This window comes from Falco peregrinus, chromosome 10 (assembly GCF_023634155.1).
Source record: "Falco peregrinus isolate bFalPer1 chromosome 10, bFalPer1.pri, whole genome shotgun sequence".
In the NCBI taxonomy this organism is placed as follows: Eukaryota; Metazoa; Chordata; class Aves; order Falconiformes; family Falconidae; genus Falco; species Falco peregrinus.
Window position 1 is genome coordinate 28822806 of NC_073730.1, and position 24055 is coordinate 28846860.

A 24055-nucleotide genomic window follows, 5' to 3' on the forward strand; every position below is an offset into this window, starting at 1 on the left:
GCTGTTAGGTCAGCTGCCCCACCAGTGCATGAGTGTTTGTGATACAGTACATACAGAAAAAGGAGAGAGGAAGGTAATTCACTTACAGTGCTGTGATAAATTGCTGTTTCCAGTGGTCATCTCAGAATCTATCAGGATGGATGTGGTGGAAGGTAAATGAAAACTCGGGGTGGTAATTGTAGCTTCTGATACAGCTTTGGGGACGACTTCAGTAGTGTTGCTGGCACTGCCAAGTACAGTTGCAATGGTTGTGGTACCAGCAGTACGGGATGCTATGGTTGTAGAAACTAGTACGGTAGTTGAAGTAGTTGGAAAATCTGAAAAGCAAGAGCAACAGTGAAATTTGTTTAAAGTACACAACGCAAATCATAAATGGTGATGTAAATCGGGGGAGGATGATGTTGAATGGTTACAAGTAGAAACCAAATTCCAATTCTATTTACCAGGTAGTCAGACTATCTCAATAGTTCTCTGCCTAAAGCTACAGAAATAATTTGGAGAAGTCAAGCTTAATTTATTAATAGTAATAAAACACTCTGGATGGAAGGTAGTTAAGAAGTTCAAAAACTTGTGTGTTTTTTCAGTACCGCAGAGGATACTGAATTTGTAGCAGGAACTATTTGCATGTTAGGGAAAACTACATTGAAACCACTCATCTCTTCAGGATACTATCAGCAATGAGTGTGCCTCTCCAGATCCAGTAACTGTAGGGCAATAATGTGGCAAGTTTTAATGGCCTATTGACTGTTCACACTTCTAGTGCTGGGCCTTACTCCCTTTTCCCCCTTTCTGCTCCATTTCTGGTTATGCTTTCAAAAATAAGCATGCTTTCAATAAAGGACACCACAGTGCTGCGTTCAGAAGGCAGCAACTAGTGGAATACAAAAGCTAGCGTTTATGTTCCGCCCTCAGGAAATGTATCCACTGTACGTATGGTTTTGTTGGAATAGTGAAACACTGATGTGATTGTGTTTACCTTTGTAGCATTTTTTCATGTCAGGACCCAGCCACATGTTGTCAGGACAGGCACATGTATACTTGGGAGAATGGGGAGAGATCTGAGGTGCAGGAAGACACAAATACTCACAGCCTCCGTTTGGCTGGGGGCTGAGCTCGCAGGAATCTGGAGCTACCCGAGGACAGAAGAAAAGACAAGTTGTTTTTTAAATTAGTTCTTTGCCAAGAACTACTAATAATAAATATCAGGTCCTCTAAGAAGATGCTCTTGCATGCTGTACCTCCATTAATCGGGCTGCTTAGCATCTTTACAGTTTGGAGTGAAACCTTACACACTACTATAAAAACTGCCCAAATACAAAACAAATGGCAAGCATCACAGTGACGAGAGTAACTCACTGTTATCAAAGATGCTAATTAGCTATTAAATTGCAGGCTTTCAGTAAGTGTTGTTACTGAATTAATTATGCAGGAACTTCAAACAGTAGGCATTGATTCCACTTTATTACCTGTGTGTTCTCTCTCATCAAGAACCATCAGGAAGCATTTCATTTACTAGCTCAAATAAGCTCAGTTTAGGGCCATGACACCCTGAGGACATCTTACCTTTGGGCTGCTTTAGTTCATGAAATACCACGATGTCATGAGGATTATTGAGATTTTCTGCCAAAATGGAGATGTCCAAGCCATTCAGCCTGTTTGCGCTGAAGATTGCTTCGTTCTCCAGGTCAGTCCAGAACACTCTGTCCTGCAGGAAATGCACAGAATTTCTGACCTGGCCCTGCTCAAATCCAGCTCAAGTTGGATTAAATTCCAGTAGCTGCAAAGTCAATGCACTGCGTTCCTACTTTTTTCCTTTTTTTGGACACTATCATTCCTAATGTTCAAAAGCACAGCAATCTTACACGCTTCTAAAGGGTTTAGTAATTCTGAGTAGCTATGAGACCGAGAAGCAGAAATTTGGTTAAGTGCAGAAGAGTAGCATCCATTCTGTTTCTGAACCATTTTTTTTTTTAAATTTATTTTTTTTTAAAGACTGGGTGGATCATAAGCAGAACCAAAGGACCACACTAGAAACTTTTGTTATCTCTGCTGATTATTTCTCCTTTCCAAAAATAAGACCTGCATTAAACAGGTATCTACGGAGAGGCCAGTACCTAGAGCACACCTGGAAGATGAGTATCTAAATAGATATTATATCTAAATATATCTAAATAAATATCTAAATAAATATTAATGTCATTTGCCTGGCATACTATGATTGAAGAAGCAAAATAACTGGTCAAAGAGGTACACAGGAACTGCAGTTACCGGTCATCGTTGCTCAGTCAGCTATGCATGCTGCTGCCTGCTAAAAACCACATGTAGTTCAGTGAGGAAAAGTCACACTGCTGGACAACAAGGGCAAATTATCAAAAGCAAAAGGGCTGTCTGTTTTTCTAACCAGCCACTCAGATAAGGAAGGCTGTACAGAGGTGAAATAACCCAAGACATCCTTCCAAACACTGCTGATGAGGATAAAACTAAAAAGCAGCCATGTCTTGGGGAAACCCGGGCCCAAAGTTAGATGTCTTGATATCACACACGTTGCATGGGAGGAATAAGGGTTTTGCTGAGTCAAAAGCCAACCTAGTTAAGTGAAATGAAGAGAAAAGAAAGGAGTCTGACACATACCTTGTCAGGGAGCCAGCCAGACACCTTTCTCTGCTATAGCTTACCTAGAGCGAGGTGCCAAATTTGAAGCTTTTGTTCCCATAAGCTTTAAAATAATCACAGAAAGGAGCTTAGCTACAAAAGAGAAGACTTTGCTGCCCCAGGCTAGTGACGCTTGGAAATCCTCTAACAGGGGAGGAAGAGCAGAAGAGCTGGATTGTCTCTCTGCTTCCACCCAGGCCAAGGAGGGATTTGAATTATGTCTTCCACACCCCTGGAGTACTCCTGAGCTCGGATGAGGAACACAGTTTTGAACACGTCTTTTTAGATCTTAAGCATGAGAAACAAACTGCAAGGAAGCTGTTAGCCCTGGGCCCTGCCGCTGGGTAGCTGTGTAAAAACTAATGGCAGAAACGTGGATGCCCATTTAAATAGTAATTTCTGCAGATCTCAGCTGGCCTTAGTTCTTCCTTCATGACAGCTGAGGGTCCGAACTGTACTATTTAATGAATTACTGCACTGCTTTTAGTAAGGCTGCAGCGTGACACTGAATGGTACGTGAGTACTGAATCTATAAGACTAATTGGGTTTTCAATGGAACATACTCAAGTACGAGTTTGAAGCCTTTGTGAAAATAGCCTTATGTCTTTGTAGGATCAGAGCTGTAATTCTGGGGACAGGGAAGTTTCTCTGACGTGTGTCATAACTGGAGCAGTTCAGCCTGAAAGAGAATTATCCGACCCTTTCAGAACTGGGTGAACAAGCACCTTTGTACTGCCAAGTCCCCAGCCTCAGCAATGCCGTGGTACACACCGACTGCAGGGGGAGTCCTGCCGGTGCCTTGCTGCCACAGCTATTCCCAGCTGAAGCCTTGACTCCTGAGACAGGTGAAAAAGTCGCTGAGGGTGCTTCTGCAGGTGCTGGGAGAGGCAACAGAAACAACTAGCCAATGCACCAAAATTTAAGGGGCCTTCCTCTCCTGAGGGTTCTGCTGGCACCAGAAAATGCAACACAGCTATGCAAAGATGGTACGAAATGAAGCTGCTGAGTGCAGCAGAGTGCTCAGCTGCAGGCTGAGAGGCTGGCTGAGTCCCGGCAGCTCCCCTCAAGGTCTGACTTTCAAAAGATAAAGAGACATCCTGAAGTGTCACTCGGGCAGTTCCGCCTGCTGATCACGGTAAGTGGCTTCTCCCTTCCCTTGATAATGGTTTTGGCCTTTGGGCAGTTGGCTTAATTCAAAACAAGGAAAACCCATTACCCATTTTCCAGTTCTGTGGGAGGTGTTATGCTGGGCACCACCAGAGCCGCATGGCTGCACTGGTACATAAGGTAAAAGCACGAGACAGTGCACTGCTCCTGACTAAAGGGCTTTAGAAAACAATTTTCCCTGCTGAACCCACACCAGGTTAATCGGTTTCTATAGCAGCGAACGCCCTCGCTGAGCTTTCTGTGCTATGCAAAAGGCAGAGCTTTTAATCAAAAAGAGCTCTGAGACCTCTTGCAGTCTCCAGTCTGTTCTGCATCCGTTTTTGACTCTTACCTCAAACACTGCTAAGCCGAAAGGATGGCTCAGATCATCAACAGAAGAGATCAGAACTTTTCTGTTGCTGCCATTGAAATCAATGCAGGACAGCGAATGCAATTTGGAGTCTACCCAGTACAGACGCTGATTCAGCAAATCTGAGAAGTGAAACACAATGAAGCAAAATTACACACAGCTCCTGCAACTCTTTTTCTCTTGCCCAGCATGTTTTTCCTGCTGGCAGCATGACTAATCTCTTTATTATTGGCCCCCTTTTACACTAGTTCTAATTTTGAATCAGTGCCCAGATATGCTGGGATAAGACCCTATAAAATAAGATTAAAAAGGAAGAACATTCTGTGTGTGTGTGTGTGTGTGTGGGGAACGCCTGACTGACAGCTTTGTACGATGAGGTTTTTTTGTTACCAGGAGGAGCAGGCCAGCAGCAGTTTGGGCTTCCCAGAATCACTCCATCAGTGCCTGAGCGAGAAGCTTCATCCCTGTCAAGGCTATTCAGTCCTGGGCCTCTTGCTGGAGAACAACAACTGTGATTCAAATGAAACACCTCTCTGAAGGAGCTGTGTGATCTACACATTTTCAGCGAAGAAGAATCCTGGGTCCAGAAACCCTTCTTGTGCTGCTGGCCAGGTTTTGCGGGGGTGCAGGCAAGTGGAAGGGAAGGATCCAATGTTATTTAGAACGCTAAGCACTGACTTTCTCTTCCTGGAGTAAGTTATCTCATTTTGGATGAGATTCACTGAACAGAATGCAAGTGGATGAGTGCCAACACAAAACAAATTCTGTAATTAAACAAGTCATTAATTAGTTTCTTAATTACTAAAGGATAACATTATTTGTTCACAGCAGTAGCACTTCAACACTATGCAATGGTAGCAGGATTTTCTCCTATGTCCTTGTCAGGGCCAGAATTTTCACATTAAAACCCACCAGAGAACCTCCCATCTGCAGGGCGTTAGAGCAGATACAGCTGTAACTCCCGAGGAGGGTGTCCCCTGCTGCTCCCTGAGGGCAGGAAACCTCCTTCCTGCTCCTGCAATTTGGTGTGGCAGCGAGGAGGACCACAGCCCTCTCTGGGCCTGCAGGATGCAGGATATGAGCCAAGATGGTTTCCATCTTGCTACCCCCTCCCGGAGCAGCTGGGCAGGCTGTGTCTCATTCCTTGACGTACCGTGCATTGATCAGCCCAATGAAGTATCCTGAGACAGGTCCAGGTTCAGACACCGGCATCAAGGACTCTCTGATGCTTCCTGGACTTCCAGAGGGTTGCTGCAGCTCTGCATCCTCCCCCAGAATTTCCCTGTGCTTTCGGGCATACCTAAAAGCAACTCAAAGCTGCTGCAGTATGAAGTTCTGACTGTGGCAAGACTTACTGCCTGTGCTTGCTACTGGAATCAAATTGCTTGTGCTGGTGAGCAGTAAGTGACGGAGGCTTTTTGTATGCAGGTGCCTTTGCGCATTTACAATTTAGTTAACGATAAAAATAAATTTACATCAGTCACAGTGGATGCTGTAGCTTTAACCTGGGCACTTACCGAGTGTGATGCCATTTGGCCACTCAATGTTGTCAGTCACTAGCACTTGCCGCCCCACGCCATTCAGGCCAGCTTTCTCAATCTTAGCTTTGTCTCCCCAGTCAGACCAGTACATGAACCTGAAAGAAAACAGTAAATTGGACTCGAGGCTAAGCAATCTGCACTACTAATTAGAGTAGGAGGTGCCTTTTTCTCGCCTTAGTATAGCAAAGCCCCTCAGCCACTTCAGTTAACTCTGATACGCACCCAGAGGAGCCACGTACTGTCCCATGGGGTACTCTGCCACAAAACGTGCACCAGAATGCAAAATCTCACCTTAGTAACCCCATGCAAACTATCTCCTGGTGTGTCTGCTAGGTACGTGGACTTCGCTTATCCAAGCGGCCCATACATATCCAACAGGCGACCTCGGTTCCCAGAACAACCTATATGCCTGGACCAGCTCAGGCCCACTGAACACACGGCCTGAGCATTCCTTTCAGAACTTTAACAGCAGTGGCCTTGCAAACAGTTGAACCATCTCAGCAGTCCCATTTAAGTTCAATGGATCTATCTATCCTGAAAGGTATCTCAAGTCTTGATGAGAACCACCCACAAGTTCGTAAGAGAGACAAAGATGACTGGAACATCTCTGTTGGCAAAGGGAAGTGTTTGTGGTCTTTACACCTACCTCCGTGTAGGATCAACAGCAATGGCTCTTGGCTCGCTGAGGTCACTGTTGAAAAGTGTCCTCCTCCTGCTTCCATCTGCAGTGGCCACCGAGATGGTCTTGTTTCCAGAATCCGTCCAGTAGATATTCTTATGAACCCAGTCTATTGCCAGTCCTTCAGGAGAGTTCAGCTGGCTGTCTATCAGAATCACCTGCTCAGCTGTGTCACTCGCTTTGTCAATGTAGGCACTGCAAAGACAGGGCTGGTCACTGGACTGGCACACGGCACAGGGAGGGCCGCGCACATGTGCGTGGGGTTGGAATGCAGCCAGCTGAATGCCAGGCAGCACCACTGCATCCCCACAGAAAGAAAGTGCACGTGTGGCAGCATGATTGACATAGAAACCCTTATGGCTGCAACCTTCCACTTTCTCCTACAACTTGCTCTTATTTCCCTGTATCTGGATGGCAGGCATTTCCGGAAGAGGGAACTGTCATTTTATTTTGCTACCTGCTTCCTGCTATAACTGCACAATTCAGCAAAACATTTGACTTCAGGCATGTTAACTTCAATAGCATCGCTTCATGGGATTTACGGACATCAGAAATATAATCTCCAGTGCTCTGCTGAACAGAGTTGAACTCAGTATGCAAATAAACGTGCTTAAATGTATTGCAGAATTAGGACCTGTGTAACTAATCATGATTCATCAAAGGAATTCATGGAGCTGTACTAATTTGGCAAGTGATCTCGTTAGATACAAAGAAAATGTTCACTAAATATCAGTGGCAGCCTCAAAATCTTTCAAAATGCTAATGAAAGGCAGCAAACTCTACATGATGTTTCATAAATAACTCAATGTGGCCCCTACAAGCACACAGGCTGATTCTGGTCTTTTGCCCCTGCATCAATATCTGTTGCAATGCATGGACTGAGATGGAGTTACTCTGAGTTTGCATAGGCGTTTCCAAGAGCTTAGTCTGGCTCATAGAATAACTCGGTACATCCTAAAAAGTTATACAACAGCAGAAAGTTTTGCACAGCTCAGTCTGCAGAAAAAGTGGGACTTGTAACAAAGCTAATGGAAGCAGGACTAAGAAAGAGAAAACTTCTGCTGTTTGGAAGAAGCAAAAGGCTTGGTATAGCCGTGTTCAGGATATGAAACTGTATCCCCAGCATCCCAGGGCACTCACTGTCAGAGAGCTGCAGAAGGAGCCGTGTGTCTTGAGTACTTCTCTGTGCATGAACACGAAGCCCTTACCTACTCCTGCCTGTGCCTGCAGTGAAAGCAGCTTAACACTCAGCCCAGCCTGGGCAAACCTCCCTGCCGATGGCACGGGAGCCACCACAGCCTGCAGAAACCTTGGCTTGGCTCCCACACACTGAAACTAATCAACCTTTGCCTGGTCATTAGCTAAAACCCAGAACAAATCACTGTAGAAGCTGCAATAGGGTGCAATAGCTATGCAAATCAGAATATACATGGGGGATTTTCAGCGCATAAATTAAATGTATTTTTGACCGGGCACACTCACAAGCCCCAGTACATACTGCGATGGATGCCATAAAAACAGCTGAAGGAGAAGGGAGAATGAGAATCACAGAACGTGTACCGTGGTCAAGTGCTGTGAATTGAAATCCAGTCTACCAGAGATGACAGTGGGCAGCTACTCCAGTGGGTATCTGTGTTGCTACCTCCTTGCTCCCACCCACCATTTGCCTCCTTTGTGCTTTCAGATGCCAAGTCCTTTCTTGATTTATGTGCAGCAAGCACACAACGCAGCAGCAGTCTCGCTAAGCATCGCTCAGCAACGCTGATGATGATTTAGTGTGAATCATTATTATGACTCAGTAAACGAGTCTAAGTATAATCAGTATAAAAAACCCAAATGCAGCAGCATCTATTATTGACGAAAAGCCTTCCTGTATTATCAAAGCAGGTAACTGCACAAGCCCCTGATTTATCAATTCCTAAAAAAGCTTACAAAGTCTGGGGCACAACAGGTAATCCAGTCAGGGAAGGAAAGCCCTCAGGTTCGCTGTCCCCTGCGCTCCTCTCTACAGACTGTCCTTATGGGGTACAGGTTGAGCCACAGCTTTGGAAAGACATCAAACACACCCCCTTTCTTGCCCCCTACCTGTAGATTTTTCGGTAGAACAAATCACACCAATATATTCTGTTTGTTGACACCTCCACATCCAGCGCCACGACGTTCTTCAGCATGGGAATGATGCGAGAGTAGTCCCTTTTCACCAGGTCTATCTTACGAACCTCATGGCGATTGGTGAAAATCAGGTACGGACTCTTGCCTACCACAGAAAATCAGTGCATTTGTCATTTTAGCAGCTGACCCAAGGGCTGGATTCAGCTTTCATTTCTCAGACAACAACAGAGCCATCAGTTGCTGCTAGTTCTGCTTTGCAAGGGAGCTTTACACCGCACCAGAAGCAAGTGTAAACCGCTCCCAGAGGCAGCGCTGTCACATGCGGACAGGGAGGACCGCAGCACCGCTGTGGTCGCCAGATGCACACTGGCTGCTGGTCTCCCTATTCCACTAAGCCACAAGCAAAACTCCGGGGAATGTCCTCACCTCCAGTTACACATTTTAGATACAAAATACACGGGCCGGATTTTGGTGACTCGTGACCAGGACAGGGAAGAGACAGCCCTCTGGGCTGGCTGGAGGGAAGGGAGGCAGCCAGACTTGAGGCATGATAAAACCACACTGAATCCAGCAAAGCCAGGACTGGTTGCCAGGGAGGAGTTTCAGACTGTCACATACATGCAGAGCTCTCACAGTCCACTTGAGCACTCGGGCTCAGGCAGTTCACATCTCTGTTTGCAGGGCCAGAGCCTGCAGCCTGGGTGCTGGCGATACTGCTACTGCAGTCATGTTCTCAGGCCAGTGCCTCTCAAGCAGCATAAAGTAGACCGGGACACATAGAAACCACACAGTTATTTTGCTTAGAAGACCACAGGCACCAACTTGGTCTCCACAGTTACTCGCTGTGGGCCCTGTGGAGGCCGGTTTCCTACGGGAGGAGGCAGACACCTGTGTCTCTAGGCTCAGACCAAGAGGTGCCTGTCCTTGCCCTTTGCAGGTAGCACAGCACGTGATTCTCTGTGTTCTTAAGTGTCACTAAAATCAGCTGTGAGTCAAACAGCTAAAACTTTAGTTTGCTCTTTGGGCACCTTCCTGTCTGAGGCAGGGACAGGATGGGACGCTCAGAACGAGTTTTAGTGGGTTAGACTGGTTTGTCTCCAACAGTGGCCAGTAGAAGGTACTAGCGAAGAGGGTCTTTCCATTGGGAAGGACAGAAGGGTATTGAGGAACGTGATACTGAAAGGAAAGAGCTGGGAATAAGGTTCTAGCTCTGGAACACACTGTGCTGCAGGGCTCCCAGCACAGACTCTGGAGCACAAGAGAATTTTCTGATGAACAAGCAGATCAGTGTCCCAGGATTTGGGTCAGTCCTAACTCACTGCAGGTGTGAGACCAACAGTCTTTATGAGGACAGCAGGACACTGTGCATACCATATAGAACCTGAGAAGAAAGAGGCCATGTGGATGCGCAGGATAACACTGGAGAAGCAATTCTGTGTTGCAGGTAACTCGTCCTTCCCCAAGAGACCCACTATGTCCATTAAAGAAACCCCTGGCCGCCTAATGCTCAGCCTTGCACAGTTCAACTTTCTGTGCCTCTGACATTAACCTTCATCTTACAATAAGGTCGAGCAAACTGCTGCTGTTCATGTTGGTATCTGCGTGGGAGGGTGGAGAGGTGGCTAACCTACCATGTTTTAATCAGGATGTTTTCTTCCTTTTGTTACTTCTACCACTAAATGTTTTTGCTGCACTGTTTTTAAAAACACCTGTCAAGAGACTTTCTTTTCTAGTTTCAGCTTCAAACAGCCAACTAGTGACTGTAATCTTGCTCTGTACACTGTTAAAATATTCTGATCTGCGTGATCAGTAGTTCTTGCCTAGAGACGCATCTGCTATCACTGCACCAGTTCCGTGCTGCTCCAAATGAGATGTCTTCGCTTGCTTGCTTTGCTAGTTTCCTTTTGTTTCTGTCCCCCTGGCCTCAGCCCTGCAAGCATGTTTTCTTATCAGAGTTGTGATGTTGAGCAAGCAGCGCTGAAGTGCCCGTGGTGGTGTCTTACCTACAGCTTTGCAGTTCTTGGACAGGGTGTCCATCTCATATCCCTCGTAGCACTCACATTTGTAGTCTCCCTTGTAATTAATGCAGATCTGGCTACAAGCGTCTGGATTCTCACATTCATCTATGTCTGAAAAGAGTGTTTGAAACCCATCAATAACTTGAAATCAAACCATCTGTGATGGAGCAATGCTGAAGTGAATATAATCACGTCTCTGTATGGTGAAACACAAGGGACTGCTGTTTGCATGTAAATTACCTCCACACGTTTTTTTATCCAGAAGCTTGTATCCGGGCGGGCATTCACATTCGTAACCAATCTTCAAGTCTTTGCATATGTGTGAGCAACCACCGTTGTTCATAGAGCATTCATTAATACCTGGAAGGGGTATACAGATTATCCATGACAAAGCAGGGCTTTCAGTCGTAAGATTGAATAAAATTAAAGAGATGTCCTCAGAATTTTTTCCCCCATATCAGCTTTTGGTAGCCAGAAGCTGGCCGCAGAGACCATAAGTGACTTCACAGATAGGAAGCCACCACCATATCACTTTCTTGCACTTTATTATTCCAAACCAACACTGTAGGATTGTCTGGACTGAAAGCTAGTGGCTAAATGAACAGGGAGCCCTGGGGACACGGCATATGTGAATCTCTGCATCTCATCCCATCAGAGAGCTGCTGCTCTGAGCATGTTCTGCCACATGTGAGAAACTTCAAGGGACCTAAGGGCTCTCTCCAGGAGACTCCTCCTTCCCTATGCGCTGGTTCATGTTGACTTTTCTGAACAGTCTCTCTGAGCTTTAATAATTCATGCTGGGGGAGTCTGATCTCTCAGGGGCCAGCTATTTTGAAATACTGTACTATTTTCCCATCTAGTTCCAAGGAACCATCTATGTGAAAATTCCAGAAAACACCAAAGCACAGTCTGTCCGAGAATCTCCATTAGCACTGAGATACGGTCCTCCCACAAACGGATCCCACGTGACAGTCTCTGCTGGCAGCCTGCATCAGCCCAAGTGTGCAATTTATGAAGCAACAGCCCCCATCCTCTCCTGGATCCCTGTTTAATCCAAGGCCATCGCTCTGATCCTGCTTTCAAGTGCTGAAATGAAAAACAGACTAAATGGATCCTTGTAACTAGAACTGAATGAGAGGCTGAGGAAAGCTACTTTCCTGTTTCTTGTTGTAATTAACCTACACAAGGTGAGAGAAAGTCCTCTAAGTAAGACTGCTGAACAGGGAGTTCAGCAGAACAGAAGCTGTGGGATTTCAGGGATAGTGGGCTCACTAGAACAAGTGAAACTGATTTGCTTCAATCTATAATGGAATTAAAAGGCAAATTTTTCATTTATCTTTTACTAATTGCTTCCTTGCACACTGCAGGTGAGCAGTACAGCAGAGCCATTAAACCAGTGCTCTTGGAAGAAAACAAAAACAACCACAAGCCAGTTAAGTCAGTGAGACTAGGAAAATACCATGCCAGAAGGAATCCCATCTCAGCTCTGGGATGCTTTCGCCTTCCTATCAAAGACACATACCCATAGATGTCAATACATTATTAATAAAGCAGGTTCACTAGGCTCCAACAAGGTGTCCACAGAATTGCACTGTGCGTTGTCACTGTTCAGTGATGTTTATTAATAGTATCACCGGTTCCGAACGTGCAGAGGCCTCTAGCAAACTGGGTCACAAACATGCACAACTGCTCTCTGCAAAACACTACAAAGGCTGTTGCAGCTAACAAGCAAACCCTCACCTCAGATGAGTCCAATGGTTTCAAAAGTGCTTTGCGGAATGGATTTAGAGACTGTAAGTCAACTGCTGGTTCACTTGCTGCACTTCTCAATAGCAGCTGAGGAGGAGCCAGGCACGTTAGTAACTGTTAGCCTGTTCTCTTTCTGCTGGGCAGCTGCTGCCCATTACCCAGACTTCGGCAGTATGTTCACTGCCCGCCTAAAATAAGACAAGTGATGTTCTGTCTTCTGCCATGCTTTTTTGGGGGAATCTTGGAGGGCACTGCAGTGTCTAGCACACAGCTAGACAGACACACCAAGATGAGGAACATGCCCTGCACCTCCTGCCTTCTGCATGGATTACTTGTGTGTGGGCATTACGTTCGCAGCAATCCACATCATTCTGCACTCTTAAAGAAACGTGTTTCCTTGGGGGTTATTCTCTGCTCAGCTTCCTAACTCAAACAACACTTCGCTGCCCGCCTGGGCCTGCACCAAGTCAGCCACGGCATCACTGTAAGGTTAAGCATCAAGCCCAGCTGTGCCGTGTCACTGCCCAGTCTCCTAAGACAAACTGGGCTGCCAGCGTTGTTAGGAGACCTCCACAGACAGACAAGTTGCAACACCCACTCAGAAAAACAGGGAGATGGGGATTAGTGTGGAAGCAAGCAAGGGTATACTGAAAGCACAAGTTAGAGGCATCCTCGCTAGGCGTGCACACACGCTTCTTGTCTTCATACAGGAGAGACCGACAGTTCTTCCTGAATGTGAGTTATCTAAGAGGCAGGCACTGAGCTCCACGCTACTGGTGCTCCATGATGTCATGGAAAAGGATGCTTGCCCGAGGCACTTCTGCACTGGGGAAAAAACCAACTGTGTTTGAGTAATGCTCCGGTTTGGGGCGGGTGCCCACAATGCCTGCTGGGAGAGGTGGGAGAGGGGCTGCCCTAGGGAGAGCGGCGCAGCTCTCTGGCCCGGGCTTTCCCTTCTGCTGACCCTGACAGTCCCGGTGCAGACCCGGCTCTCATGACTTGTGCATGCTCGCTAGCCCAGAGCTGGCAGGACGCTGTCAGAGAGCAACCTGCTGTCATTCTAAGGGAAGCAGCAGCAAGATTTCAACCCCAGAAATGGCTGAAGTAATCTCTCGGTGATTGCTGCCACCCTCTGTGTTTACACCTTCAAAGCATGTTCCCAATACAAAATTTTTATGATGCTATCATCATCTTACAATTGAAAGATAATTTGGGCAATGAGGCTAAATAAACTGGTCTGTGCTGTGGAGGACATGAGTAGCTGGGGAGAGGGGGAATTCCTGGTTCCTAGTCCCGTGCTCAGTTCATATATCCCCCTCCAAGAATAAAAGCTGAGCTGAGAAGGGCACAGTTCAAACGTACAGATGATCAGATTAGGCTACTAATTATATTCATATGAAGGGTGATGAGAGAATAAAGGCAAGGAAAGAGGAGAAGAGTGAGAAATAGCATTAGCAGCTACATGTGGTTACACTCAAAGCTGTGAGCACCAGATGGAGGAGAGGGGAAGCAGTTACAACAGGAGCAACACGTAGAAGGCAAGTACTGTACCACATTCTTTCAGAGGCTCGTCAGACCAGTCCCTGCAGTCTCTATGTGAATCGCACACTTTGCCTCCGTCAATGCACTCTCCACTCTTACACTGAAACTTGCTGGGACTTTCACATGCTGACTCTGTCGTGTTGGGCAAGAGAGGAAAGCAACTAAGTTAGACGAGACTCATGACAACAAAAAGCCTGACATAAAGCTTCAAGAGGGTGTCGTTAGCAGAAATGGGATGGGATTAAGAACATGAACATTAAGTCTGAGTATCATGCGAGGAACTTCTCAAGCCATGCAGTCTGCCTGATCAGCACAGTCATCACTCCCAAGCAACCCCGCTGCCAACAGCTTAAACCCCTGCAGGAAGCAGCCTGCCATGGCCTAGAGGAGCAGCACAGGCCTCTTCCCTTTCCAATGGCCACGCAGCTCTTGCAGGCTTACACCAGGGAGCGCGAGGAGCACAGAGTGGTCTGTACCTACCTTGGACGCAGCCTGCCTCGTCACTGTTGTCAGGACAGTCATGCACCTTGTCACACTGCTTTGCTCCATGGATACAGGTCCCATCGCCACACTGGAATTCATCCGGCCGGCAGGTCACCAGAGCTTTAAGACAACATTCAAGCATTAGCCACAGAGGACGTGAATCTTTTGTGTAGCACCTTTTACCCACGTACCTCTGACACTACTGGAATTTTGCACCCTCTGTCAGCAAATGTCACAGAGCACTGGCGGCTTCCATTGCAACAGAGGCATCAGCTGCCTCAGCCACTGTCCTCCTGTGCCGCTCTGCCATCCCAGATCACCCTCTATGTCGTTGGGAAAAGAACCCCAGAGCCCGTATGAGCAGATCTAGTCAAAACAGAATCAGTGCGGGCAGTGAAGCTTCTCAGGTGAGACACAAGAAAGCAAGCAGGCAGCAGAACTACCGGCAGTGGAGCCCTTCTGTGAGAGGCCAGGCTGCTTTCCAACTATGAGTGCAGAGTAGCACTGGGTAGGCAAAGGCAGCTGCTCCTCAGCTCTCCTTCCTTCAGAAAAAAAATGTATTTAAGATATATTTCAAAACGTGCTCAGGCTAAGGGCACGGGCAAGAGACATGTATTGACTGTCTCTGCCAAAGCCAGCGCGGTCACACTAGCGATGAAGCTAGCCACACAGCCACCATCATGAGGGTGGGTTACGAGGTGCCCATGAGCCGAGAGACCACTGGAAGGCAGAAGAGCTCCACTATGCTGTAGCTTGGTGTTTCTTGGGGTTACAGGCCAAAACCATCTCCACAGTGTCAGGCCACATTTCAAGTCTGAAGCTCATTTGCCCAGGTCAAATTATTACAGACTCAGAACAGATCTGATGAACAGCAAAGCTGGAGAAAAAAGGAAACGGGCAGCTGCACTGACCATACTAAAAGCAGTCGTATTTCCCTCCCCAGGGTTACACTAAGTGAGAGACCTCTCTAGCTGGGACCAGACTCGTGCTGACAAAGGGTACAGGCACTCACCAGCCAGCGAAGGGCTGCAGCCTGTAGTTCACTAGCAGAACAGCTCCTCATTCCCAGGACATGGTCTGTAGCTTGCTTCTGAGGGGCCTGTCTTACAGATGTTTTCTTAAAATCCTATTAAGGCAGCGTACCCTGGAGAGCTCTTGATTCTAGCCTTTCCATCTTGCTGATTGCGTCCTGGTATCATATGACAGAAAATTACTGCCTCTGAGTAGCTAGAGGAGGCCAGCACTGATGTTACTACGTGGGAGGTGAAAGCTATGTGGCAGACCTTCCCTGACAATTTGAAAAACTAGTCCTAATACAAAAATTACTACTTTCAGATAACCCAGGAAGAGCCACAGACATGAAGTGAGCTAGCATCGATACCCTGAAGTATTAGTTGCACAAAGGCTCAGCATTAGTGGTGACTGCATCCCACAGGATGCAGGATCCAGATTCATGCCTGCTTCACTGGACTTAGCTCTAGCGCATCTTCAGTCAGAGAAGGGCACAAGAGACAGGAAAAGCCACAACTGCAGGGCTGGTAGAAGGGAGAAATCCTGCCTTTAGAAATACACAGTATTCACATGAGGGAAGTTTGGAAATAGCACTGCTTCTTGGAGAGGAAAGCCATATGCACTATATTCACAAAAAGCTGCAAAGCAAGAAAAAAATCCCAAGCAATAAGCATAGTTATGGGACCAGCTGTGTCACCACATTTCAGCTAATAAACTCAGGCTCAGAAATGGAGAACCTCAGTGGGATATCTGGGACAGCAGCTCCAAAGTAAGCATGCGGGAACTGCTGCTCTAAAGGGAGAAAAATGAAGGAAAGGAAGAAACAAAGTCGTGGCCTGGGAGAATCACAGACCACAGATCTGGAAGTGGCACTGAAGGCTCCTGCAGGGAGGCAGAGACACTCCTGCTCGAACCATTCCTGCCAAGTACAACCACCTGCCTGGAGAAGCCCTGACAACGGAGAGACCACTTTGCCCCTAGGCAATCCTGGCTTGTCCAAGCTAAACCTTGGCCATTGCAAAGCTTTTCCTACTGGCTATCTGAAAATCCCCTTGCCACAATTATTTCTCATCTTCACCCCCAACATGTGAAGCATGTTTACTTCACCTTTTCTGTAGCAACTTCTATACGTGGAAAGGATGGTCCTCCATTGCTGACTGTAATTATTAACCCCCTACAAATGTATAACACATAATTAAAGCCACTGGGGGCCCTGTCTTTCCTGGAGCAGGAACAGGTCTCCAGTTCATCAAGTAAATCTGCATGACAACAGCTACAGATTTGGAAGGCAGCTGTTATAAAACCTACTAAATGTCCTCAACTGTAAAAGCTCTTCCAAAAAGCAGTTATAGCTAGATGCTAAGAATAGAAATGTTTCTAATCGTAAAACAAATTAAAATGAAGGATAATTTTGCAGGAATTGCAAAGACACAAGCACAAGCATCACAAGACAGAGAAAAATGACAGCACAGCCTCTTAGCTGGGTGGCTACAGGGACTGCAACACACAGACGTGGGACTGTACAAGATTTCTGCACAGAGCTTTTGCTTCAAAAAGAAGAGACAGAAGTTTGGAGACCAGGCTTGGTTTCCTGGCTGAATTCTCATTCCAGCAGAGCTGTGGAAGTTCAGACCTTTGAGGAATGGCCCCTGAGCCTCCTAACAGACATCTAAAAAGAGCAGATACTGTAAGAACTCTTACTAATCACAAAGATATTCAAATACATATACAGCATTTCTATTTTCTGGTGTGTTTTTCAGTAGGAGGAGAGAGAATGCTATATTTATACCTGGCCTGGAGAACATAGTTTGAGGGGAGTGGGCCAGGAACTTTGCTATCCTGAAGCTGGGACACAAACCCATCTCAGCACCACTGTCAAGAGTTGACAGCAGTTTGCCATCGGGGCCCTTCCCAAAGCAGAGCAATATCCCAAGAAGAGGGAAGAGCTGTGCTGTTTATTTGCAGAAGATGTTCAGAAAATTGCTATGCTATTTTGGAGGGTTTAAATCAGTGAAATCTCAGCAGTATTATAGCCACCTCTTCTGCTCCACAAATCAAATATGAAACAATTTACCAAAGCTCTGCTAAATTAACAGGTGCACTCAGACACGCTTCCCATTTGCAAATACTGGGCACAAAGCTGTATTGCTCAGATTCAGCAGATATATTCTAGAATATAAGTCTGAACGTGTGTTTCTTCTGTTGTTCCCCCACCCCAAATGAACTTAATCTCAAGAAAACCCCATCATTTGCAAAATGCATCAATCCCATTTTATAGGTGGGGAGACAGAGGCACAGAAGTGTGAGGTCAGGGCTCAAGGGATCTATTTTCTAGCTGTCAATTGTAAGCATTATTTAGTCTCCCTCCCGGATGCCCTAATGTGAGTTGCAAAGGACATTTTAAAATATAACCATTCCAGATCTGGAGACTAATAAATCTAACCCAATGTTCATTTTATAAATATATATACATATTTGAATATATATGCTAGGGAAAAAAACCCAACCACTCAATGTTCTCACACAGCTTTCCTGAAATGACTCATTCCCTCCTATTTATTTGCTGTCTCGCTGCCAAAACCTGTTCACCAATTGTCACCCTTCATTTCTGCTCTGCTCGTTCTTTCCCCCCAAAATGCTTATAACAAACGACTGGTGATGGCCTCATGACTTTTTTTTTTTTTTTAAAGCATTAGCTCCCATCCCTCAATTTTGTACAATGCAAGCCCCATATGATTCCCCTTTCCTCCAAGAGAAGATGTAGTGCTGGAATCTGCAGTTTTAAGTAAGTCAAACCTAGTGGTACTTGTGCCACCCCTGTTGCTAAGAGAATAGAGCAGTGTCATACACCTGTAACTCCCTGTGTGCCACGCGATACTGATCTCAAAGTAAGAATTCCTGGAGAGGAAAATAATAAAGGTCAATCCCTGAACTCTTCAGTCCAACAGATGGACACTGATGCTGAGTTTCCAGAGCTCTCAAATGTCACTTTCTTACTGCAGGCTTGTGCATCCAAGCAGCGGCTGCATTTAGGATGGGGAAGCAACATCGGTTTTCACTCTGGCCCAGTCGACCCATCAGCTACACAAGCACCCAGTGCTGCAAGTCCTCTCCTGGCTACTACTACTTTGGAGACTTCCCTCCTCGCGGCGTGAACAGCAGCCGGCTTGTGCGCCTCTGTGGCACTGGGGTGACTCCTGGTTTGCCTGGTCTAAAGGGCAGAACCAGGCACGCCGTACGGAGGAGCACTGCAGCAGCTGAACCATGGGGCTTTGAATCCCGCTGTTGCCTGGCCCACAGGGCTGTGCGCAGCAGCAGCAGCAGCTGCTTACGGGCTCGTTTCTCCTGGGGAGATAAGCTTTACGTTGCGCTGTACAGAGACTTACTGGAGAAAACCTCGGGTGCTAAACCTCCACTAGTCAGAGAGATATAATTGTCCCAAGTCACTTCTGCCACATTTCCTCCTTCCTCCACTGGTTGTCAGCACCGTGCTGCGCTGCGTCCTCTGCCCCAGGGAGGCTGCCCTTGGCACATCTGGAGGTGCTACTAGATGAAGCCGCTCTGTAGCCAAGGGATGCTGTCAGAGCTGTGCTCCTTTTGGGCTTCGCTTCTCGGCAGTTTGAGCTCATTAGTTTGAGTTTCATTACATCATCAGCTGGATATTGCTGGTGTCTCCCAGATCAAGGAAATAAGCTGGGGAACAGAGTGCTCCTTCTGACTTGGCAGGGTACATGGGCACAATCCTGCTCCCCTCACCCAGCGCAGTGTCCAAGTAAATGGTGCCTGTGGACTTAAAACAACTCCTTTCAAGGAGACAACAGGGACTGAAATTTTAGACATTTCATTGGAAAGCACCACTGGTAAGGCGCTCCCCTCTTTCACCACTCGAAAATAGAAGGGGGCTCGCCTTTCCCTCTCCTGAGCTGTCTAAACTCAGCCATCCTGCCAGGCTGCCATCACTGCAGGGAATGCAGCCTGTGGGACAGGTACCAGTTCTTCTGGGAGCCTCCTGTGCCAGACACCAGTTCTTCACCTGTGTTTGTCACGTGGGCCTAGCCACTGCCTCCTGAGTCAGAAGGGACAGAAGTACACCATTGTCTGCAGGAGGTCTCAGAATAAAATCAGGCACCAAACAACACAGGCTGTCCCAGCCAGCGGTGCACATCTCCACTGGATGTGCTCCTGCCTGGCTTTCTTACAGTCACTTCGTACTGCAATGGATGCCAGGAACAAGCTTTGTCTCCTGACTCCACTGTCCCTGTGATGCTTCAGACCCTGGCAGCACTGCCTGGGTACCTGCTGCCCAAGAGCTTTGTCAGCTCCTGTACCACCTTCTTGGAGACGAAGAAGACGACATTTTACCTCATCCGTCCCTACTTGGAAGGGGGTTGACAGTGATGACATACTTGTACCCAGTGGTCAAGGTTACTCTCTTCCTAACAAAATATTTGGCTTCTCCTATTCTGCTGTCACCTCTCTCTTTAAGAGTCCTTGGCTCTTTTAAAGGCACAGCAGCTTGAGGGTTACCCGTGGCTCATCCCCCTGCTCTTGCAGTATAAACAGTGGTGTCCAGGACTTACTACATCACCCTCCTCTTGTTAAAGAAGCCACTGAATTTACATCTGTCTCTCTCTGCCCGGGAGAGAGTCTGATCCCCTGCTCCTTGAAGGGCTCTCCCACATAGCTGCTCTGAGCTCACCAGCCTGGACTCAAGTGTTGTCATGGTTATGAAAAGATGGTGCTGGCAAAAGCAGTAAATTTTCTTAGGTACCTTTGCAAAAATGTCTGGTTTCTGCAGCTGGTTGCTGCCTTCCTCTCCAGAGGTGGCCCAATGTCAGAGCTGCTAAATATATACAGCTATGTAAATATTTTATTTTATTTCAATCTTGTCATTATGAATATTTTAGAAAAACATTTTGCTCTTATTTTCTTGTCTCTCTCTCTCTTCTTCCTCAGGTAAGTGACCAGCTTGAACAGTTTAGTGGCTAAAAATGGATGAAACATTCGAAATACCATGCACACCAACACCATGTTAAATGCATAAAGCCAGCTGAAAAGACATCCATTATTTATTAGCTCTGTGCCTTTATCAAGCCAAGCTCAAAGTGCATTTCAGAGGTACTGCTCTTGACTGCCTTGTTCAGTATACTCTAACTTCAGAGGCAGAAAATTAATTATTTTTTTTTCTGGTGATCATATATTCCCTTTAGCATTGTGGCTTCTAACCTCCAGGCTGTGACCCCACCATGCAGCCTGAGGGCTTTGAACATTTTTCCCATTTTCCATTCCTTGTCTTTCTAGTGAAACAAATCTCTTCAGAAGCACAGTACCATCTAACAGCTCCTGCACCTCCTCTCTGAATCCTCAAGGAAAAAGCATAAAAGGAATCTGGAATACACCTGACCCTGCTGGGCTGGGCACCCAGCCATGCCATCTGGGACACAAACGCTCCTTGTCAGGCACACAGTTGCTGCACAGACATCAAAGACTTGCCTTAGAACACGGCCCACAGCAGCCCTCTGGCCCCTCTCCCCCACAAAGAGAAGCCCTCGGCCCTGCCCTACCCCTGCAGACACTTACGGCAATCCTGCTCATCAGACTTGTCCTTGCAGTCTTCGTCCCCGTCACACTTCCAGTTCAGGTGGATGCATTCCCCATTGCCACACTGGAACTCATGAGCCGCGCAGGTGTTGAGGGCCTTGGCATCATAGCCACACTTCTCAATGGACTCGTCCGACTGATCCTCGCAGTCCGGCTGGTTATCACAGACCCACAGCTCTGGGATGCACACGCTGTTGTTGCACTGGAACTCATTGGGGTTGCAGGTGAGAGGGGAGCATTTTCTCTCATCGCTGCCATCCCCACAGTCATCGTCGCCGTCACACACGAAGATGATGGAGATACACGATTTGTTGCTGCACTGGAACTCATTGGGAGAACAGGCTTGGGAATAAAAACAAACAGGTGAGCTGTGAGGTCTCCAACCTACCCCTCTCCACTGTGCTAGCTTTAGTCAAGAATGTCTGAGACAAGGGGGAGGGCGAGGGCACAAAAGCATTACCTTGCCTGTCCTAACCCAAAACGTTTTTCCCAATGGCAACCTACATGGCAAGGAGCAGGTGAGGATGCATCTCCCCAGCTGTGCCATCGGGCGAGTCCTCTATGGGCCATGGGCAGCCCTGAAGGAGAAGGGGCAGCAGGGCTGAGAGAACTGCAGGTAGAAGCTGGAGGGGTGCGCAGCTGCAGCGCTGCTCTGGTGTTGAGGCAAGAGCAGCCAGGCAAGCCCCAGCGGATGGGGTGACAGCACAGAAGGAGCAGGGAGACTGCAGGGCAGGCTGGGGGTGTACTGGCACACGCTGGTGGACTCGCACAGCGCTTCGCTTTGTTCCGCACTGACATTGCCAGCTTCCTGACTTTCAGAAGCACAGAATCAGGTTTCAGGATTTCACAGTGTGCCTGGTTTTGGACATATTAAGTGGGATGTGTAGGGTAAATATTTAGTGAGTTGAGCATCAATTTAGCTGCAATCTGCCAGTAAGGCCCTTTACAACACACTGAATGTCTTCCCTGAAAATCACAACTCAACATTAACATACAAATGAGGCGTTTGTCAGATAGGAAGCTGAGTGGAGTACTCTCCTTTGCAAGCTTAATGGACAGCTGAACCAGAGAAGCCTGCTGAAATTAAACTTTCAGGTACTCCAACAATGTGCACTTCACAGTCACTTTATTTCATCACAGTGTGGGGGAACCAAAACCCTGGAAGAAATTTTCTGTATGTACTTTTAGGTAGTTACTTAAAAAAAAAAAGAGTTCTGTTTCTGCAGTTTCAGTCATCTACAGGAAAGTTATGGCTTTAATAAATTACAAGTACAATAAATATATACAAATAAATTACAAGAAAACTTTTTTTTTTTTACATTGCACTTGGGAGTCTTTTTGTCTTCAGATGCAGAACTATTTACTGTCATATCTGCAGAGCCCCTATGATAAACCACACAGTTCAGCTGGCACAGATCACTGCGATGGCGAGTGCATCTGGAAAGCAGCAGAATCTCTGTAAGGCACTTGTCATTACCCAGCTTTCATCCAACGACAGGAACCTAGTGGCATTCTACTGAAATATTATGTCTGAAATACACGTTTTATCATAGAATCATTGAATGATTTGGGTTGGAAGGGACCTTAAAGACCATCCTTAAAGTTCCAACCTTCCTGCCATGGGCAGGGACACCTCCCGCTAGACCAGGTTGGTCTTACACCTGGGAATGAAACTCTATCTAGCAGTTACGTATCTAGCATGTTCATTTGTACATGGACACTTACTTACATTCTCGCTTGCAAACCTGCTGGGCTCTGTCTGTTAACCTAAGCAGCCTGTAGTTTTACAGCACAGCGTGACAATATATATACTTTTCCCCGCCTGTCCTGTGCTCTGTCCTGTTTAGTCCCAGGTTTCCCAGATGTTACTGTGTCTACCAGAGTACCAATCTGCCTAATTAAAAGAGGTTTGTCTTCCTTGGTGCAATACTACCATGCACCGACCATGAGCCAAGCTCCTTCCAACAGAGGTAAATGTTACAAGAGAATCTCAGCTGCACACTGCTGTGTGCCTAACTTGACATCAATAATTAAATGCAAGAGCGTGGTCACCAAAGGAGCACCTAGTGTTAGACACTGAAGTATCATCTAGTCCATTGCTCAAGCTCCTTCTGTACTCGGTAGGGTATTTTGGATACAGAGAGATGCCCTGAACAGGCAACTCCTGGCACCTACCTTGGGATAGAACTGTCCCTTGGAGGGGGGCTAATATTTCTCCTCTCCAAAGAGAGGGAACTGGGATCAGACCGTTAATATTAGCAGATAAATCCCTCTCGTAAGGACCCAAAATATGAGCACAGTCTGGCAGAGAAGCATCTGAAAAAAATCCAAATCTCTTTCGCATGGCAGAATTGAGACCACTAAAATGCTCCGCTTTTCACCCACATTCTGCTCTTTTTCTTCACTGAGCATACTTTTCTATCCTTACCCCATAACTAGAAATAATTAACCTCACCAATCAGTACACAGCTGTATAAACTAGCACTCTCTTTAGATGATGCATAATATGGAACTGCCAAGTGGAAATTTAAGGTAACAGTTATAATCTTACTAATCTATTCAAAAAAGGAAGCAAGAAACAGCAATATTTCTAGGGCTATGTACAATTTCTGTAATAGATCAAGGCTGAGAAGAAGAAATGCTTTTCTGGCATTATTTTGATGAATCTCAGAAACAGATCAGTGAGCAAAATTTTGCACAGTCCTTTGATCCCTAATTTTTGGCCAAGGTTGTAATGATTTGCACACTCCAAATGTGCATTAATTTCCTTTCCCCCAGCTGTAATGAGCCCATTTTTTTTCCCTTGCTGTTTTCCTGGTCCCACCTCTACCCCTCCTTGTGTCTCTATGCATTTCCCTTCAGAAATCTGCTGCATTGGCAAATTAGCAACTGATAAACATGTGTGGGATACAGACAATGGAAGTTTGCACAAAAGCTCCTCCTCTGCACCTACAAATCCCAGTACAGATATGAAATTACCGATAATCACAGCCAGAAAACAGAAGCAGTTCAGCTTTTGTAACCTCTCATGAGGACTTTCTCAGTGAAGCTTGTGAATTACTAGCTAGAAATATTGCATGGTCATGATTATTTTATTTTATTTTTAAATTAAATTTAGTATGATGACAGCACTAGAGACTACAAGTTCTCC

The 24055-nt window shown here is 46.5% G+C and overlaps 1 protein-coding gene across 3 annotated transcripts in view; it reads right to left on the minus strand.

Moving 5' to 3' along the window:
* LRP8 (LDL receptor related protein 8) overlaps positions 1–24055 on the minus strand; it is a 194322-nt gene that overhangs the window by 5929 nt on the left and 164338 nt on the right. For 2 of the 3 annotated variants that reach the window (XM_055815836.1, XM_055815838.1), the window contains 12 exons: positions 20884–21246; positions 14290–14412; positions 13819–13941; positions 10759–10878; positions 10504–10629; positions 8474–8645; positions 6356–6583; positions 5686–5804; positions 4151–4290; positions 1564–1705; positions 977–1129; positions 87–317 (listed from right to left, as the gene is read on the minus strand). In XM_055815836.1, coding sequence (XP_055671811.1) covers positions 87–317; positions 977–1129; positions 1564–1705; positions 4151–4290; positions 5686–5804; positions 6356–6583; positions 8474–8645; positions 10504–10629; positions 10759–10878; positions 13819–13941; positions 14290–14412; positions 20884–21246 — 2040 coding nt within the window. The remainder of the gene's footprint in view (positions 1–86; positions 318–976; positions 1130–1563; positions 1706–4150; positions 4291–5685; positions 5805–6355; positions 6584–8473; positions 8646–10503; positions 10630–10758; positions 10879–13818; positions 13942–14289; positions 14413–20883; positions 21247–24055) is intronic. The other variant, XM_055815837.1, reaches the window with a different exon arrangement.